We start from the raw sequence: 18,518 nt of genomic DNA on the forward strand, positions 1-18,518 counted from the left end.
TTTCACCATCCAACTGGAAATTACCTGTACAGCCAGTTTTACACTTAACTGAAGAAATTTGTAAAATCTGCTAATACTCCTTTGAACTTCATAGTTTTGGGGGGTGGGAACTATGAAATCTTAAACCTCCAGAGTAAAACTTTCATTGCTGACTTTTCCCTGTCTATTGATGGGAGCAGAGTTCACATCTTTTTATGTATGTCTTCAAAAAATCTATTTTTATACTGACCAGGGACTTCAGTCAATCAGACATGAGATACTGTTTGCAGCCCCCAGATTTTTATAGGTCATTTAACAAACTCTTTCATCAAATATATTTGCATTTCTCAGAGCTGTGGACATATCACTGAAAAAACAAAGCATTGAATAAACAAACAGCACAACATATTAGCTCTGAGGTCTGAACATTGTTCTTGAAGTGAAACTTCATAGAACCAAAATCTACAGCAATAGCATAATTTTTCCATTATGCCATAGAACTGAATATTTGGGTTAGATGAAGTAAAAGGGACTAAACTCAACTGCAGCAACAAGTGGAGGACAGATAATGACAGAAACCAGAGTGCATTTGTGGCAGGTTTTATCTGTGCAGCAAAACCCATGAGTCTCAGTTTACATCCACTGTGTTACAATATGCCAATATGCAAAGCATTTGATAGTGACACAAAACTGTCCTTTAAAGTTCTGTCATGATAGACATCAGCTTCCCAGAACTTCACAAGAAAAATTGTTCAGTATGTGTTGCTATTTTCTCTTTGCATATCACAAGCAGAATCAGCCTGGCATTGCCTGTGAGCTTCACTTGTTGGATACACAAAAGCCATATTTCTCTCAAAGTCAGCCTCTAATACTAAAACCTAAATGGCTTTTATGATGCTAAAGTAAAATAATTATTATTACAAATGCATGGATTGTAATAATTATCCAGTTTAATCCAAGAGAACACAAGATGGAAGCTAACCAAATTCAGCTTCCCCAGTGTGCTCCAGTGTATCCCTTAGAAGCGTAATGGTTTAAAGAGCAATTTTTCCAACACATGTCTATTGGAATAGACCACTCAAACTTGTGAAGAGCTCCTTGTCTCCCTGCCTGGTCCCTAAGCTCTGGTCCACTGTAGCCAGAGATGGGTACCCAACAGTCCAATGTAGGGCAGATCTCCCCATGCACAAAACCAGAGCTGGTGCTCAGATCACTTTCCATGCAAAGGGAAGTGCCTGGTGAGATTAAGCACCTCCAGCAACAAGCAACAGCAGAAAGCGATTCCTTTTAGGCTTGAATTTTGGGACTCAGTGCCAGTGGATCAAACAAGTAATTTCTAGACACTCTGAGGGTATTTCAGTGTTACCATCTTTCAGTCTACAGGCCCCTGATGATAAAAACATCCAAGCTGTGAGTTTTCACACTGCATTACTGTTCTGACCTACTCAACTTTCAGAATATCTCCTGAAAGATTTTGCAAACAAATGATCTTGTATTTTCTTCTTCATGGAAAACAAAAATATAAACTTTAAAAGAACCAAACCAAAACAGAACTGATACTTCAGATATTCTATTAGAAACATTTTCATCTGAGTTCCAAGGACTAATTTTAATTAATTTCATCTTTGCAATACTTATTTGGGGCTTTTGGATTGTTTTTTAATCAAACATTGTGCAGCAGTAAACTGAACAGGAAAATCCACTTTGTCTTACATCCATCCAAAATTTTGCAATTAGCACAAGATAGTAAATTTTGCTAAAGACTATTAGCATGCTGTTCACTTAAAGATCTACCCATTCATTGAACCTTGTCAATTAGCATTCATTAATTGTGCATCTCTTCTGTAATCCTTTATTGATATAATCATGCATCAGCTGACTCACAGAAGCATTCATTTCAGGCTAGACAGCTCCTGCTTACTTGGGTCACCTTGCTTAATTTTATTATTTAATTTTTTCATTCATTCATTCAATATTGACACAAATGTGGCCTCCTACTCTTACAGGTTTTCTGATTTTTTCCAAGGCATTTAAAATTAATTATATATACATTTATTCAGTGTTTGAGAAAAAGCTTCAGAAGAAGAAATAAGAAATAAACACTAAGAGACCTTTGTGTTAAATATTAGCTAAATTATTAATTATTTCAATGAAAACAAATTCTTTTGAAATACCAAGGACAACAGACTTGAACTCACCAGGCGAGCATGTGGGTTTCGGTGGTAATAAAGTTCTTTATACCCATCCATCCACACCTCAGCTGCACGCACACTGTTTGCCAGAGCTTTGGATCGTGAGTATGGAGCTTGTTTGGGGAAAACGTGACCCACATGTGAGCACGGGTGGATTTCAAGACTTCCTCCACACTGCCATATCTGAGGAAAGAATGAATATTGTGCATCATTCGACTCTTTGTAAGCAGAAAGATACAGTAACAGCCTTTGGAAGGATAATACCTTCTCAAGAATACCACAGCATACTTATAAGCAACACACACAATAATTTTGTGTGTCATTTGATGAATAAGCTGGGTAAAATGACATACTTGTGAACTCAGAGCAAATCACTGGGAGTAACAAGGAGATAACCCCATCTCTGGTTTTATCTGGTGTGCAATTATCCAGTTCTTAGCTTCACTTTCTCTGAATGCATTATAAGAAAAGGTCTACAATATTTCTGCAAGTGTAATTGTGGTCTACAATTCAAGTTATACAAGCATTATTAAACAGGCCTCCACAAAAACAAAAACAAAACAAACAAAAAAAAAAGAGAGAGAGAGAGAGAGAGAGAAGAAAAATGAGGCATGTTTCTTGTCCAACTTAACCAGAAACCCTTGCCCATATTCTACTGGAAAGGTGATCTGACAAAACAGCTAAGCTTGTCATGTCATTGGAGAATGGTTAGTTTTGTTCTCATTTCTGTATTTACCATTTCAAAATGGAGACATGGGTTCCTAACCATAAATACATATAACTAACCTTTCCCATTGGAAATCTGGGAAAGGAACCCAAGACCCAGTGCATGAAAAGAAAAGGTAATTCTGTAACTAACTCATGGCAGTCTAACTAGCTTTAGTGAAACAACTCCCCCTGTCTAAAGCAGTATTCTTCCTTGCTGTAAGGAAGGTACTTGCACCTGAACATAGAATTGGCAGAACTCACTCTGCCTTTTGTCTTCATCCTCCTGCTCCCCAGGTCAGGAAATGCGGCACTGGAGATAAAGCCCATAAATGACCACAAAGTAGATATACTAGCTTTAGTGCTCTGCAAATTTTTTAAATTATATTCTTCTCCTCTGAAAACTGTGGACTTTCAGCAGCTCACATACATAGCCACCTTCCCATCATCTGCTCTGATCTCAAGTTTGATATAATGAAAGGAAAGCACAGCTAAGTATTCCCTATTTAATATCCCTGTTTCTGACGGGTGCCTTAAACGAGGTTTCTGAAATTTAGTCAGATGGGAGTAGGACACATTGTGGCACTTGAACAAACTTGAGGCTATCTCCAATGGCTCCAATAGACTTCCTGTGGAAGTTCTTTGAGAACTGGCACTCCAGTGAATCAATTTTCCTTGCTTATTCAACTCCATGTAGCTGGCAGCTCATCACCACTTTATAAATATAGGACAAAGGAAATTAGCTGAGATATGCTCAAGGGGTAGAAAGGTTTGCTCCCTGACGACCTTCTCATATAGCACATACATTTTAATTACATGTTATTAAAATTAACACAGTAGGAGTGAAAGCTATGCAGTGGCAAATAACAACAGATCAGTGATGGGACTTTCCTAACCTCTCTACCTAGGACTTCTAGAGATCTAGTAAGTCACTACAGACAAAGGCTTTCAGCACACACAGGATGGATGGTGTATCCAGACTGCCTTTTTTTTTTTTTTTTAAAGTTGCTTATAATTTCTCTCAGATTTCTTAATTTAGAAAGCAATGGAAGTTGTCTCTGTTGATTTGCTTTTGGATAATCATAGAATCACAGAATGTATTGGGTTGGAAGAGACCTCTAAAGGCCACCTAGTCCAACCCCCCTACAATAAGCAGGGACATCTCACACTAGAACAAGACTCCTCAGAGATCCATCAAGGCTGACCCTGAATGTCTTCAGGGATAAGCCTCCACCACTCTCTAGGCAACCTGTTCCAGTGATCCACCAACCCCCCACATTAAAGAAATATTCCCTAATGCCCAACCTAAATCTACTCTTTTCTAGCTTAAAACAATTACCCCTTGTCCTATCATTACATGCCCTTATGAACAGGTCTTCCCCAGCCTTCTTACAGGCTCCTTTCAGGTATTGGAAGGTTGCTGTAAGGTCCCCCCAGAGTCTTCTCTTCTTCAGGCTGAACAACCCTAATCCCCCTCAGCCTGTCTTCATACGAGAAGCGCTCCAGCCCTCTGATCATTTTCATGGCCCTTCTCTGGACACACTCCAACAGGTCCACATCCTTCTTGTGTTGGAGGCTCCAGAGCTGAATGCAGTGTTCCTGACATAATGATGTCAGACCTAAAGTTGCTTATAATTTCTCTCAGATTTCTTAATTTAGAAAGCAATGGAAGTTGTCTCTGTTGATTTGCTTTTGGATAATCATAGAATCACAGAATGTATTGGGTTGGAAGAGACCTCTAAAGGCCACCTAGTCCAACCCCCCTACAATAAGCAGGGACATCTCACACTAGAACAAGACTCCTCAGAGATCCATCAAGGCTGACCCTGAATGTCTTCAGGGATAAGCCTCCACCACTCTCTAGGCAACCTGTTCCAGTGATCCACCAACCCCCCACATTAAAGAAATATTCCCTAATGCCCAACCTAAATCTACTCTTTTCTAGCTTAAAACAATTACCCCTTGTCCTATCATTACATGCCCTTATGAACAGGTCTTCCCCAGCCTTCTTACAGGCTCCTTTCAGGTATTGGAAGGTTGCTGTAAGGTCCCCCCAGAGTCTTCTCTTCTTCAGGCTGAACAACCCTAATCCCCCTCAGCCTGTCTTCATACGAGAAGCGCTCCAGCCCTCTGATCATTTTCATGGCCCTTCTCTGGACACACTCCAACAGGTCCACATCCTTCTTGTGTTGGAGGCTCCAGAGCTGAATGCAGTGTTCCTGACATAATGATGTCAGACCTTCACATGTGACACAATACTGTGCTTAGTAACAGTCATAAGCACTCTCATACGTGTTTACTTTTAAAATAGTTTCCTTAAAGGTATAGGTAATTCAGTATTCAACTATAAGCAGCACTGGATAACCTTTACTTCCTGGATTAAAAATTTTAATTTATTGTTTCATGAGAAGCAATGAGCAACCTCATGAGAGGCTGGGATTTTTTGCTGATGCTTTCTGGGGAAGCAGTGTATCTGCCATGTAAACACAAAGATCGTTAAGTAATTCTACAAGAAAACTAGAATTCTGAACTCATCTTTTAAACAATTTACAGATTTTTGCATATAAGTTACACTGCTGTCACTTTGAAAGCTGCTAAAAACCAGTTAACCACTTTCACTGTAAGAGCTCCCTTTTTGATATTTGTTTTAAAATAATAGCTTTCTTACATTATTATTTCCATATCCAAGATTACTTTTTTAAAGTTGAAATTCATCATGCAAGATTTGTCAGCAAATATTAAGCACCATTAAATTTTCTGAAGTTTAGCAATTTCCATATTTGCTATACTCCATATAAGCATTGTTATTGATCATTAATGTTTTGATCAGTCTGTTTTTAAACAAGATACCAGGAATGGACTCTAATGACTACTGAAGTAAAAATGTGCATTTAAGAAGGAAGCACATTCTTCTATTCTTTTGTGATAAAGTCTGATCTAAATGCAGTAAAATAGGCTGACCATATCTCTGTTAAATTGCTGCCAAAAGCCATTCCACAACAGCTGATTTTTCAATAATAAACATTTCTGAATTTCCCTAAAAGATAATTGTAGGTTGCTAAGCAATGATCATTAAATTCTGCTTCCTTTATTAAAACAGTTCAAAAGTCCTGACTTCCTGTTACCAAAAAAATTAAGTATATTTCAGCTAAACAACACCACGAAAGGTTATTTTTTTGAATGGAAAACACATTTTGAGCTCTATATAAAATTATGTACATACCAAGAACAAGGAAAAGAGACAGAAAGTAAGGAGTTTACTAGACAAAAGGAAACAAGACTACTAAACACAAAATAAGTGACTCTGGAGAAGTCCTCCCCTAAAACTATTCAAGCCTCCTTTAACAGTTAAGCACATTAGATTTCATGTATATTTTTCATGCTCACATGCATTAAAATGTTTCTTTACTAGGTCTGGTGAGCTCATAGCTCATTATGTAAGTTTACTTTTTTTCTTTCCACAGAAAAAGAAAACAAGGTGATATTCAGGCCTACTTTCACTTTCATCTTGATGCATGCAGACTGGATATTTTTTCTTTTCTTTTCAGAGACAGATGGTGGCATTATGAAAAGCTACAGTAAAAGTACAAATCTCACCTTGGGATCCTCATCCCTGCCAGGGTCTTTGGACAACTGACCTAATTGCTGGGTCAATATATGCTAAACAAGAAAAGCTTTGTAAGCTCTACTACCTAGTATTTTAGGGCTCTCAGGAAGAAATAAAAAATAAAAGGAGGCTACATCCTGAACAAAGACAAACTGCAGAAATACTTTGTTCCTGCTCCTCTCTCTGATGCAATTTTGCTTGTCAGCTTGCAGCTGAGCCCTCGGTGTACTGCTCTGCTGAGAGCTGGGGGGGCAAAGGGGCCTCCTCAGCTGCATTTAACCCATCCCTGCTTCTCCCACCACGAGACAGATTTTCAGATCGAGACAGAAAGAAACAAAAGATCGGAAAAGAGAAGACCCCAGGCAATCAGAGGCATATCACCCAGGCTCATGGGCAATGACATTTCCAATAGAAAAAAGGATTTATCAGTAAATAATTTTGCCTTTTTGAACATGTGGTTTTCTCTTATGCCATGATGGTGGGTTGAAGGGCAAAACATAGGCATATCCAGCAGTGGTTCCTAGAAACAAGCTTACATTGCAGTGCCACTAGCAGGACCAAGAGCAGAAAGGGGGGAAGAAAACCTGCAACCAGGATCCTCTCACTCCACGTAGAGGAGAGAAAAGATGAAAAGGCATATTTTGCACCCCTCAGAAAGAGGAGCTTCAATGCCCATTATGCCCATGAAGTGAAATTTTATCCAGCCAAATAGCATTAGACATCTCAAAATCAAGGAACACTGATTCGATCCCGCATTCAGCATGCAGCCTCCATCTCTCTTAGTCATCAAGCTTTTAGCCAAAGCTCTGTCCTTGTTGCACCTCTAAAAATCACAAAGAATTTCAGTTTAGAATGATCAAAGTAAGAGAAAGGAGGAGGCTCGAGGACAAGTCTTTCATGTCATCAGGAGGGGCATTTTCAGAGATGAGAAGAACTATCAATTAATTTACACTGTTTTTCAATATCCCTGTTCCTAATTTTCGGGTCCAGCAGCTCTAGAAACCAGAGAGACAATAGAGTTCACACAGATCTATCCCTCTTGACCTTCTTCAGCACTGTGGGCAACCAGAACACAGCTAAGCTACACGGTAGCGCTCTGCTCTCTTCCACAAAAAACCTCATTGCAGGAAGCATGAGTTACAAGGGCTTGAAATCAAATAGAGGAAAGCATGTTGTGCAAGATTTGGATCCAAATGCCTGGATCTTACTGATAATCTGCTCTAGTAAAATTAACATAGCCAGGCATACTAGCTGCCCATTGCACAGTTCATCCTGCATAACTGTTGGCCATTTTGCAACACCAAAAATGAGACCTGCTTCCAGAGCCTGGCAGAGGTCAATGGCAGTGATAATTTGAGTCTAGAGGAGCAGCCAGTGCAGGGGGACTCCATGTTGATAGGGCAGGGGTCAGGCTTGTCCTATCTGCAAGCCTTGGTCTCCCAAAAACCAAGACATGAAGAATAGAAAGCCAAGAACTGTATGCAGAGAAAGCATATTTAAAGCTTTCTACAAGGAGCTGTAGAAAGCTCCTTGTATAAAGTTCCTGCAATCCATCTGGGAGGAGAAAACTACTGCTATCTTGGGGTGGTGCAACACCTAACTCCTACTGGTTAGGCAACCAAACCTGTAGCAGCTAGGGTCACAAAAGACTGTAGATATTTAAACAACGTGAAGCAGATCTTGTAAAGTTCAGTTCTATCAACTCTGGCTTTTGTTTCCAAGCTTGCTGGCTTTGGGAAGGATGCAAATTTCTCTGAAGAGGCAGAGCCCATAGTAGTTTCAAAAGCAGCATCCTCTCCGCTTCATGGGTGCTCAGTCTGGTTGCACACGCACTAGCAGACATAAACAAGAGCCTGCAAGAGCCAGTCTTGCTCAGGAGATGCACATACCCAACACGCTTGCTACTGTTGTGCTAGACTTGTGGGAGACAGTCACATGCTCTCTGATGTAGTTTGCTGCTAAACTGACAGTCTTGTCTCTACTTATTTGTCTGCTTCAATAGAAAGCAAGAGACACAGTAAGCCCCAAGTCAGCAAGCATTTGTACCCAAAAATGCATGAACCCCTCACTGTCATCACCCCTTCCAATCCCTCATTGAGCAAGAAAACCAAATTTCCCTTGCCAGAGTTAGCTGGGGATGGCATCCACCACCAGGCTGCTTTCCAGCTTAACCTACCTTGGGTTGTGACTGATGATGAGCACAATCATTTGTTCAAATCCAGTCTATTACTACTTCTGGCTCCCTGAGCAACCACTCAAAAGGAGGCATGACAACAATTTTATTGAGAGCTATTTCATAGCTCCTGACTCTATGACTGAGCAATTATCCCACAGAAAAGAAATCCCTTCCAGTGAAAAGAGATGAGGACCTCTCTTTCAACATGGGCTACACCAGAACCAAAGACAGCTGGGAGACTCCTGCTTCAGAAGCTCACAGAGCTGATGGAGTCGGGTAAGCTGCTTTGAGGTTAAGGTGAAGGCCTGCTGAATTTACTGACCAAGCAGGCTGTGTGTTGGGACTTACATGCCAGAAAATTTTCCCTAGTTGAGACAGGAGGTGGTCATGAATTCAGAACAGTGATTCTAGCTGAAAAATTGCCCTTCAGGGAGAAACCATGTCAACTCCAGGTCTGTGCTTATTATCTTCCCTAATCCTTTTCTTTCGTTATTTTTGTGCCCTCCTTGCTAGGATTTCTGCAGTAGAGGCAACAAGACACAGAGACAGCAGCCAGGAAGACTCCATGCTTCCCCAGTTAACAGGCAGACATCAAGTGAGACAGTCTGCTAATGCTTCCTTTCTCAAGTAAGTGGTTTTGTAACATTAAAATACTACTTGTCCCTGAAATCTGCTGTCACCTGGTGAAGCCAAAAATAAAACCATCAACCATTGTGTCCCACAATTTAGTGACACAGAGCAATGCAAATATGACCATAAAATACATCTGATAACCAGAAAAGGCAAGGGAAATCCAGGGTACCAAGCAGTGAACTCCCTGCGAGGCAAAAACTGCCCTGCAGTGCACACCACCACTGGAGTGCTTCAGCAAGCTAAGTGTGATATGGAGCAAACCACAGGCAGACAGTGCTTCGTGGTGATCAGCCAGCACAGGGAACAGCAGAGTGGAGGAGGACAAGATTGTTTTGCTCAGTCTGGATTGTCCTGTATCTCGTATCTCCTGTCTCTTCCCCTGCCACAAATCCTTTTTATTCCATCCCATCTATGTAGTCCACACCCCATCACCTTCTATAACCTTTATACAAGCTTTTCCTGAAGCATAATAAAACCTTCATAAGCAGTGCAGGAGCTGGCTTGTCCTGCCCCACTGGTAACTGTCCCCAGTTGCCTCCTGCTCACTCCTTCAACTGTGGTGAGAGCTCTGTGTCACATCAGAGAATTATCAATGTTTCTTTCCAACAATCCTTTTCGAGCCACAGAATGTAAACTTCACTAGTCAATATCATACTTCTACTTACATTTTATACTGTCATTCAAAACAAAGGTATGTTTTTAAAAAAATGTTTTAAAAGGGTTGTTTGCAAGGAAAATAGAGCCATAACGAGGTGTGAGAACAAGGACAAGAAATTCATATAAACATCTCCCAAAATACTCTCTTCTTAACGCTTGTTTACATTACAGCTATCTCATTAACTAAAAGGATGTGAAAAAAAATAAGAAACTTGTTTTTCTCCTCAGGAAAAAACACTTTCAATTGAGCCCCTTACTTACCCTGAAAGAGAATTCAAGGTTTTCTCCTCCCCAGACTTCCATTCCTGTGTCATATGAACCAAGATAATCAAAATACTTCTTGCTCACAGAAAATAATCCACCTGCCATGGTTGGAGACCTGTAAAAGTGAATATTAATTCTTAATTGAATAAAAATCAAAGAAATGTAAATTAACAAACCAATGAAATAGATAAAAAAAATATATTTCTGTTTTAAATTTTCTCAGATTTTCTGCATACAAAAGGAACAGGCAGCCATTGATCAGTTATCATCAGGCCATTCCATTTTAAGACTGTAGTAAAGTTTTCTCTGTGAAAAAAGCTCCAGAATGTATTTAAATAAAAATAACAGTGAAATTTGAGAACATAAACATTGTGTTCATATAAATTTTTGTAATTACAGTGCTTTTGTGAATGACAATAAAATACTAGCTTTTCACCTTCACATAGAACATAAGCTTTTTTCTTGCAGAATTTTATTAGTCAGCTCTAAAATTCTAAGGGCAATATCCTTATATATATATTTTACTTATGTAATATGTAAACAAATATCTCTGCTATAGTAATTAATAACAACATTCCTGATCCTGTAATACCAAGTGGGAGAACTGGCTGATACAACTGAAGGCTGTGCAGCCATTCAGCAAGACCTAGACAGACTGCAGAGCTGGGCAAAGATGAACATAATGAGTTTCAACAAGAATAAGTGTAGAGTCCTGCATGTGGGGAGAAAAAACACCATGCACCAATATAGATATGGGGCTGACCTGCTTGAAAGCATCCCCATGGAGAAAAACCTTGGAGTTCTGGTGGACAACAAACTATCCATAGGACAGCAATGTGCCCTCATGGCCAAAACAGCCAATAGTATCTTGGGATGCATTAAGAACAGTGTGTCCAGCAGCTCAAGGGAGGTTCTGCTTCCCCTCTACTGCGCCCTAGCGAGGCCACATCTGGAATATTGTGTCCACTTCTGGCCTCCCCAGTTCAAGAGGGACAGGGATATGCTGGAAAGAGTACAACAGAGGGCTTTTCAGTGGTGCCCTGTGGTAAGACAAGTGGAAACTGCACCAAGTTACAACACAGTTCCACCTCAACATGAGGAAAAACTTCTTCACTATCAGGGTGACGGAGCACTGGAACAGGCTGCCCAGCCTCCTTCTCTGGAGACTTTCAATAACCATCTGGACAAGTTCCTGTGTGATCTGCCCTGGGTGTTCCTGCTGCAGCAGGGGGATTGGACTTGATCTTCAGAGGTCCCTTCCAACCCCTACGATTCTATGATTCTATGAAATGGAAAAACTCTTGGGCATCAACTGAATAGAATTAGGTAAGCATAGTCCCTAAAGATTTTTCTTTTATTTTTAAAAAGATCTGCCCATCTGCATTTTTTTTAATTTTTTATTTAGTTTGGGAAAAAAAAATAATTGCAAACTCCAAATCAGCTCCTCATCAAAGACCACAAGGTCCACAGTGATAAGTGCAGTTTAGGGTAGGGTAGTGTGTGCACATATACATAAACTTGTATATGTTCAATATTGTTCCTAATTGTTTGTAGTCTTAGAAAATTACCTTCTTTAAAATGCCAAGCATATAACGCTGTTTGGAACTAAATTCAGCTAACACTTTATGAATTTTACTAAATTGATGTTGAGGTAAATATTAACAATGCTAGGTGCAGTGATCAATCTGTCAAAACTAATTTTACCAGCCATCTTTTTGAAGCAACACTGTCTTACACTGTCATTTGTTGTTTCAAAGAATGGAATGAGATGAGGTGAGACAGAAGGGAAAAAAACAAACTCCATAACCAGTCAAGCTCTTCTGTCTCACTCCAGATCTCCTCTTTCCTAACACAGCTGTCAGTAACACCAGTCTCAGCACTGCTGCCTTCTCCTGACACTTGCTGGGCTTACAGTCCTCAGGCTACTGTGGAGCTTTATCCCTCACTGTTTTCCCCATGGCCTGCCAAAGACAATTCTTCTTGTCATGGAGAAGAAAAGCATCATATTTAAGCTAAAGGCTTTAAAAGCATTTACTCAAATTTAAAACTGTTTTAAAGAAGAATGTGGCTAATATATGCTGAGAAGGAGTAAATTACTACTTCACTTTTCCCATTAGAAAAAAAAAAGTTGTCTCAGTTGAGAATAAGTTTATTATTATTTGTGAAGTACTGGATATAATTATCATGATAAGCAACCCAGAAAAGACTGAGAAAAATTAATCACCAAGGACTAAAAAAATCATTATGTTAAAAACGCCAAACTGCTGCTTAATTTCTTACAATAAATTGCTGCAACACAGCAACTTCCAAGTTGAACTGATCAGACCCTCAATTATCAGAATTTTGTCTACGGTGTCCATTCTCCAGATGCATTGTTTATACTCTTACCTCACCTTTCCTAAAAATACAGCATGAATTGACAAATAACACTGACTGACTCAAACTTGCCTTAAAAATCAAACAAAACTAAAATTCGTAAGGAAGACATCCATATGAACTCCTATGATTTAGCACTCTGTAGAAATTATGGTGTGTAAAGCTGAGTAATTTCATCTCAGGACAGGACTGGCAAATTTGAAAACTGGAAAAACCACAAACCCTACAGCACAGAGTAAGTCTTCAAAACTACCTTTGCCTTCTTACTGGTTGATGATTTTTCTTCCCCCTTTTCCATCATTGGCCATGATATATTCTTTACAACACGGATATCTTTGCTTTCCTTCAGTATTAGTTAATCAGTTACAACCTTTCTGTGTGCTGATAAACATTTGTAGGAGTTTGCCTGCAGCAGTCAAAAGAGTACTTGTGCAGTAAAGATTCCATATGGAAGATTAAAGAGGAAGTTCAGCTTTCAGAGCAATATATTTCCAGGAGCACACTGAGCAGGAGTTATTTTGGAAAAAGAGAACTAAACAAAATACGTAATTTTTAGTAATATTAACATTTCTCAAATATTTTTCAGCACCTGGCATTTCCAACTGAGATCAGAAACACTTGTATCAATCACAGTTTGGTAAGATGCATAAAAATTTACCTGATCACATCGGTCTTGGATTTCCTCCGTTTTTGTTCTCTTTCAGGGGTACTATGCCAAGTGAAGACCAGCCTCCAGTCAAATCCACCAATCTGTGGCTCACCAGCATTTCCCAAGTACTCAAACGTATTCCAGTCAATAACATCAATAACAGGGCAGACAACAGCTGTTTCTTCTTCCGCAATCCTAGTATGTTTAAAAGAAAAGGGTGACTTCCATTAGAAACTTCTCTCAAAAACTAGAACTGTCAAGAACAGAGGAATGCTTATGTATACCAAACACAAAGTTTTGTTCCCTTTCAATTAAAGCTGGAACAGAAGGGAACAACAGCTGTAAGAATAACCCCCCATTTCTTGCATCAGGAGGATACAGCAGGATGGACTCAGCTGTAGGCACCTGGCAATCATCAGTCTTCCTGGACAGGGGAAGCAAGGTATGTCAGATGGCTTGAGATAACACACTCAGCATCTGGCTTGGCTGCCATAGCCAGCACCCAATTCTCAACAAAAATGTCTGTTTTGTATTTTACAGGTAGCTGGGTTTAACATATTAAGAGAGCAGCATGATAGTATAGTTCTGCAAAGATTAATAATTAATTAACTAGCCTCTTGGCCCTTAAAATCATGGTTGTTCTTGTAACTATTATCAACTGCAAAAAGTAAGACTGAGCACTATAACACTAACTCAAAAAGAAGCCATGAGCTTAAACAAAAAGAAAAAACAAACCAAACAAACAAAAAATACCCCCCCCCCAAAAAAAAAAACCAACCAAACACAACACACACAACCCATGCAACCCAGAAATTCGATCTCCCAACAGTGAAACATACTTGAAGGAGGCCTCCAAAAACCCAGGCAACATAGGAGATAAAAAGGAGAAACAAGCAAGATAGTACTGCAGGATGACTATCTGGCTGATCTAAAGATAGTTACGGTCTTTCTCACACTCAGAATATATCATAGCTGATGACATTTCTTGCAGGTCTATTTCTGCAAGGAGATAAACCCCTTCCTCTCATTTCTCAATACCATGCAGGGTTTTATGGATTCCTTTCCAAAAGCATTGGCCTTTACAAAAGGCAGAGGGATCCTCTGTTTTCACTTGATCCTCTGGAAAGGCCTCTCTGAGAACTAGGAGTTATCAACTTCAAGTATGCAAGATCAAGCTAAGGTCTTTTTCCTAAATCACTCTTCTCTACACTAGTCTTAAACATCTCCTGTTAGTTCAGTGAAACAAAGGACTTGTTTGACGTCAGGATGCTGGTACTTGTTTCAGCCCTGCATCTTCTGATTTGCAGATTCCCGAGGAGAAAGAAAACTGAACACACTATATTGCCAAGCAAGGAAGAGACATGATGTATCTGTCTTTCAAAGGGAGCTAGCTCTTCATGGAATTATTATACTCAAATACCCCTAGGCTAACCAAGCGGCTCTGGCTCTGAAATTAGAGCAGCTTGTGGTGGTTATGGTTAAATGCAGCAGAGAACAGCAGCAGTTCCCAAGAAGTATTGTCTGAGCTGAGAAAGACTGCCTTATGAATGAAATGGTCTCTTGTTGCTGGAGGGAAGATGCAAGACAGCTGTTTTCTGATTTATGACCTCCCATTAAAATCCTGTTTGTTAAGAGTACACAAAAGGGCTTATACAAATATTGCTATCTCCTGTCTCACCTGCATATAACTTACATATAAAGCAATGTGAGTGATATGCCTGCAAAGGAAAAAAATCCTAGTAAAAGGTAAAAATGTTTTGTTGCTCCTGTAAATGAAAAGGAGTAAAAAATAGGTAGCTGGCATGTGATTTCAGCTATGAAAGGAATAAGTGAAAAGTCACCACCTTTCCTGTAAGTTAAGAATTAACTAGATAGTACAATGCACAGGCAGCTTACAAATCCAACTATGTTTGCACTTCAAAGTGCTAACACTGTGGTATTGCTCCCATACATTTGAGTCAGATATGCCTTGCAAACACCCCCTTAGAGATTTATGTCTGCATTTGCAAGAAGGGAAAAAAATTTCAAGACACATCCAGGGTTAACTTTTTACAGAAGGTGAGTTTAGATACCTGAAATTATCCAAATCCCTCCTCAAGACTGCCATCTAGTGGTCTGCTAAAGAAGTGAAGAAATTGCAGAATCGTCTCCACAGAATGTAGTTTCTTCAGAAGACAGTCATTAAAACAATGCTTATTCTTTTTACCGTTTTCCTTTCTTCACACTATCTATATACTGTTCATAGTTAACCCGAAGTTATCTGGAATATACTCGGAGTGAAACTTAGAAACATGTGAAATATGAAAATTTTAAGAAAAAAAATAAACTATAACCCCAGATACTATTTCAAATGGACACGGTGAGTTTGAGAACACAAGATCCACTAGAAATAAGGAAGACTTAAACACCTCAAGACAGCATGTGGTTTTGGATACCTTTCTACAGTTTGCACTGGCCCTTCTCTGAACTCTACAGTATCTGGTGGGAATCTTTATAGGATGCAAATCAAACCACTAACCTTGAAAAAAGGCTATTTTTAAACGGTGTTTTAAAGAGAGCCAACTTTCTATATACAGTATCTATACAGAAATCTTATTCTATGCATACAGATCTCATCTACTACCTCACCCAGTCTGGGACAACAGTTCAGGTACTGTGTTTATCAATATCTACTAATGGCATCCAAGGGGGTAAAGATACACGCTGTCAAAAAGACAGGCAAAAGCAATACTGCCTCGTGCATGTGAGGTGTGGGTGGCAGGGTGCTGTGGTGAGATGTACCAGTGGTTGAACTGATAGTGGGAGAAGTGCATGCATGGCTGCTAACTACATGTGGGTGAGGCTTCAAGGATATCAGAAATATTCTAAGTTGTAATTGAGCTAGTATTCTAGATGGATAGAGCCCTCTCTGGATGCTGGCTATGGATGGAAGATAGGGAAGAAGAAGGCAAGTTCACTTCCATGATCCCTGAATTTATACCGAGAGTTAACTATATATGGGATGGAATAATCTGTCCAATTTTGCTATCTGTCTAGTCCTCTCCTCCCTACAGGAGGGTTGTAGATACAACTCTTCTGCTCCTTTAGTGTCCAAAGCACCAGATTCAACAAGTGGAGCAAAGTGTCCTTCCTCTCTGGGCAGTAACTATAAATATTTGGGCATCATCAGCCCACCGGCAGAAAACTTGGTGTTAGTTTCAACAAGTGTGCTGCTTAAAAGAGAGTTCAATGAAGGAGAAAAAAAAAAAAAAGTAAAAAGAAAATTGGCTTCATCCTGGCTCAAACCAGGACACACCACCAAGGCTGACAGAAGTAACCACCTTTCCCAAGGTAGTTTCAAAGCTGAGGGAGGTTTCCTCTTCCTGAAAACAAAACTTTCCCTTCTCTGAAGAAAAATACCAGCCTGGTCCTCTGGAAAAAAACAAAAGTCCACCTCCTGCTCTTCCATGCTTCCATTGGCTACCTCACCACCAGGAGTGTCTCAGGGACCAGACTGTGGTAACTTTCCGTAAACTCTCCGAGAAGAGACCTTTTTCCATTGTGTAAGTGTGCCAAACTGTCCCTTCTCCTTCTGCAATGGGAGAGAAAAATCAGCTCAGAGTATAACCTCACCTTGCCAACAGCGGCTCCAGCCAGCCCTCATGGCATTCGCAGTGGCAATCCAGGAATGTCAGGATGTCTCCCTTCGCTATAGAAGCCCCGAGCAGCCGGGCTCGAACCAGCCCCTCTCGCTTATTGGCACGGATAAGACGCACCTTGCGTAACCCGGCCACGTAGTTTTCCAAAGTCTCCTTTAAATGTTCTGTAAAAAGACAAAATAAGAGAGGAGGAATATAGTTATGTAATGACTGATTAGCGTCATGAGACAGGAAACTTTTTTTCAGTTAGTGTATTTCTTACAGCAGTGCCTTAAAGATGCTGGCTCTGATTCTGCCGTACTGTCTGTGTTAGGGAAGGACAAGGAAAAAGCACACAGCTTGGATGGACTGAAATCATGCTTAGTTTTAAGAAACTGAATGCTTCCTATTTGTCTGTGTAATTAATTTTCAAATTGTTAAGTGAATCTCAAGTGCTTTGTAAAGCTATTTCCATGTAAAAGCTTTTTTCCTAACACAATTCGCATGTGGTGAAAAATGCCAGAATTGTTTTGTGTCCTATAATTCAAATCAAAACAGACAACCAGGAGACTCCTTATAACATCTCACACTAGGGAAACCTTGGAGTAATCAAAACTTGCTCAAATTAGGAAGCCTGAAATGCTCCAAGACTAAAGTCACCTATATATGCAAGCACTCGTGTCACAACAAAGCAAATGTGCTTCCCCATTCTGAGCTAAAGTTAGTCCAGAACTCAAAATTTTCACTGCCATGTTACAAGAAAACCCATCTTCCAATTAGACGCCTATGTTGTACAATTTTATGTTACGTTACCCAAACAGCATATATTTTCCTCCTGTGATCAGATAACCCCACAAACAATCAACATTATTTAGAATTACTCTTCCTACCTTTGTCGCTGTAATCATCCACAAGGATAATTTCTTCCAAAAGTATATCTGGAGATGTCTCAAGAACACTATGAACAGTTCGCAGAAGTGTTGACCAAGCTTCATTATAAAAAGCTATCACAACAGAGGTTTTTGGCAGGCTGTAATAATCATACTTTATCTCTCTGCATCTGTAAGAGAGGGGATTAGATTTAGGTAAGTGCAAAAGCATTTTCAGAAAACTACTCTCTAATGAAGAGTCTGTATGCTACTTACTAACTGTAAACAAAAATATATAAAGGATCTTAAAGGACCTGAATGTACATGGGGAAGTCATGCCAACACTGGTCTTCCAGAAGTCCCATTTTCACAGCAGCATTACGGTAAAATTCTGCAACCACAAAAATGTCTAGAAAGAAAGATAATAGGAGGTATTCTGGCCTGGTATATGTGCAGTAGCTGTCTTTGCACAAAATTACACTAAGGAGAGGAACAAGCAATGGCCAAACATGCCTCAGATTACAGAAAAAAAACAAACAACAAAACCTAAGCTCAGTAAAAACAGTAGTATACTTTACTGGTAACTTATGCTTTCGAAAATAAAACAAGTGCTAGACAGTAAAAATATAACTGCGAAGGAATAGCAGCATGTAAAGAGAAAAAAATAGCAACAGAACTGAGATGCATGCACACTGAAGCAGAATTTGGGAAGACCACAGAGCTGCCAAGATACAATAATGAAATCCACAAAAAACACAGACAGACATAGAAATGCCTGGTTTTGGCTCTATGGA

At 39.7% G+C, this 18,518-nt stretch overlaps 1 protein-coding gene across 1 annotated transcript in view; it reads right to left on the reverse strand.

Annotated features, from left to right (window-relative positions):
- Window positions 1–17,956, reverse strand: part of GALNT12 (polypeptide N-acetylgalactosaminyltransferase 12) — a 35,300-nt gene extending 17,344 nt beyond the window's left edge. Inside the window, exons 1-5 of the mRNA XM_009996522.1 lie at window positions 17,746–17,956; window positions 16,851–17,040; window positions 13,248–13,433; window positions 10,211–10,328; window positions 2,178–2,354 (exon numbers count right to left, since the gene is read on the reverse strand). Of these exons, the coding sequence (XP_009994824.1) occupies window positions 2,178–2,354; window positions 10,211–10,328; window positions 13,248–13,433; window positions 16,851–17,040; window positions 17,746–17,956 (882 nt within the window). The remainder of the gene's footprint in view (window positions 1–2,177; window positions 2,355–10,210; window positions 10,329–13,247; window positions 13,434–16,850; window positions 17,041–17,745) is intronic.
- Between the last annotated feature and the right edge of the window lie 562 nt (window positions 17,957–18,518).

The sequence above is a fragment of the Chaetura pelagica genome, unplaced genomic scaffold (genome assembly GCF_000747805.2).
Source record: "Chaetura pelagica isolate M959 unplaced genomic scaffold, ChaPel_1.0 scaffold82, whole genome shotgun sequence".
NCBI classification, from domain to species: domain Eukaryota; kingdom Metazoa; phylum Chordata; class Aves; order Apodiformes; family Apodidae; genus Chaetura; species Chaetura pelagica.